Genomic DNA, 2,074 nt, shown 5'->3' with positions numbered 1-2,074 from the left:
CAAATTCTTCAGCTGACAGCTGCAAAAAACAACCGCAAAACAACCTCCGCAGGATCTTACAGTACTAAAGAAATAAATGTGGTAAAGGAGCGTGGACAAAATATCCCCAGCCCATGAGATTGCGTCAATTTCCAAGTGATTCATGGCAGCGAGACGCTACATCCACCCCCCTCCCACCCCTAAACAACCCCCTACCCACAATGAATTCAATTAGGGTGTGTCCCAAAGCGAGGGGAGGGGGTATTTCACAATGCAGAATTCCTCAGTTTAGTCCGTTAACTTAATCTCAGGATCTAGCAATCCTGTCCAATAGGAAAACAGCTGAGGCTGGGCTGGGCTGAGAAATCCCGGGGGGGGGGGGGGGGGGGTTGAGAGGGGGTGGTGATACTACACAAGGCAGGATTTCACAGTTTGGTAAGATAACTTCACCCACACTGCAGTTCTTCAATCTTGTAACCACACAGTTTCATGGGCCCCAAAATAGAACCCTGTGGGACTCCACAGTTCTGCTACACCGAACTACCAAAATTTACAGTAGTTTCTGCATTAATGACTAAAGACTAGACAATAGACCTAGAGTTCTAGGGGCAAAGGCCAAGGTCCAGGATTATACAGTATGAATGACGTACACCCGCCCCCTTCCTTTCCTATACTTTCTTATACTATTTAGGCCTTAATTTGTCTGGTTAAGCAGAGACCACCCCCCCCTCCTCCCCCAGGATGGCTTAGACAGGAACCCAGCCTAGACAGGATGACTAATTTGGGCTTAAGCGATCCAAAACATGCAAAGTTAAACCATGAAGTCTCACTTTGATAGAAGACCCTCCCAAATTCCTCCGGGCCAAAAGTTCTCTTATCCACTAGGACCGTTCCTGAGAAGATTGAATTTGGGCTCAAAAAAACTCAAATGCCCATTTGTAAAATGTCAGACCTCAGAGGTTAGACCATATGTACAGGTGTGCGAGTCTTAGGTCCTTGAAAAGTGCTTATACATGAATGGTGGCATGTCTTGTCGCTCACTACCGTCCCAGAACCACTGGTAGAGATTTGTCAGCACTTGATACTCCCTGTTCCGTCGAACGTACTCGCAAGAGCGGCAAACGTTTTCCTCAGGGAAGGAAGTGGTCGTCGCTGTGAAGTGCCTCCTCCAGCTGAAGTACCTGCGGTACAGGACCTCGTTTTCATGCAGATGGTAGAGGTGCTTCGCCAGAGCTCGAATAGAGGGGAAGTCCTCCACATGGATGAAAGAGTCGCTGGGGACAAAGCGCTCGTAGTTCTTCCTGGAGGGCCCGAAGACCACCGGCACGGCTCCTAGCGCCAGAGCGTTGAACAGCTTCTCGGTGATGTAGTCTTTGTGCACAGAGTTCTCAAAGGAGAGGTAAAACTTACAGCTAGCAATGATCTCCTGGTATCCCTCCTCAGACACGTGTCTTTGGAAGTAGTCCCCGTAGACGTGAACCCGGATGTACTTCTGCAGCTCCTTGTAGTAATGCGTTCGTCTGTGATCGGGACTGTAGTTACTAACGATCCAGCACACGATTTTGTTTTTTTCCGGGGGCACGAAATCATCCTCCGGCTCCTTATCGAGGGGAATCACCTGCCCATAAGGCAAGCTGATGTCCGCGTCCTTGCGGTAGCTCAACGAAACGTTAAACAGCTTGTCCAGACCCGGGATTCGTTCTGTGTGGGACGGGGACTCGGAATTCATCCAGATCCACTTCTGATGGGGTGGCCGGGGAGATCTGGGCAAGTTTGACAAGTCCCGAGCAATGTCCCTGTGGTGGAAGAGGACGGCGTCCGCTTTGCCGTACAGGCTCCGATCTGCTGTTAACAGACAGCCCCCTATGTTGAACCGGGACCTGCAGAGGTTGAGGTCAAAGGTCTTGTTAAAAGGCCAGAGCCAGACAAGCACCAGGACCGCCCGGGGGTCTGGCTGGACCGGCCCGAGTCGCTGGGTTGAGCAGCGGAATGAAGGGGTGTAGTAGAGGGAACCCGTTAGCAGGGCGGCTAGCAAGAGAACGGCATACCGCAGAAGACCAGATTCGGATGCCATCACTGGGCCTGCGGGCGGTAA

General features: G+C 51.3%; 1 protein-coding gene across 1 annotated transcript; it reads right to left on the bottom strand.

Moving 5' to 3' along the window:
* Positions 1 to 967: 967 nt before the first annotated feature.
* LOC140551036 (4-galactosyl-N-acetylglucosaminide 3-alpha-L-fucosyltransferase 9-like) lies at positions 968 to 2,053 on the bottom strand. Its single transcript, XM_072674404.1, has one exon. The coding sequence runs from the start codon at positions 2,051 to 2,053 to the stop codon at positions 968 to 970; it is 1,086 nt and encodes a 361-aa protein (XP_072530505.1).
* Positions 2,054 to 2,074: the final 21 nt, after the last annotated feature.

Source organism: Salminus brasiliensis, chromosome 3 (genome assembly GCF_030463535.1).
Source record: "Salminus brasiliensis chromosome 3, fSalBra1.hap2, whole genome shotgun sequence".
Taxonomy (NCBI): Eukaryota; Metazoa; Chordata; class Actinopteri; order Characiformes; family Bryconidae; genus Salminus; species Salminus brasiliensis.
This window is presented reverse-complemented; position numbering and strand designations above follow the sequence as displayed.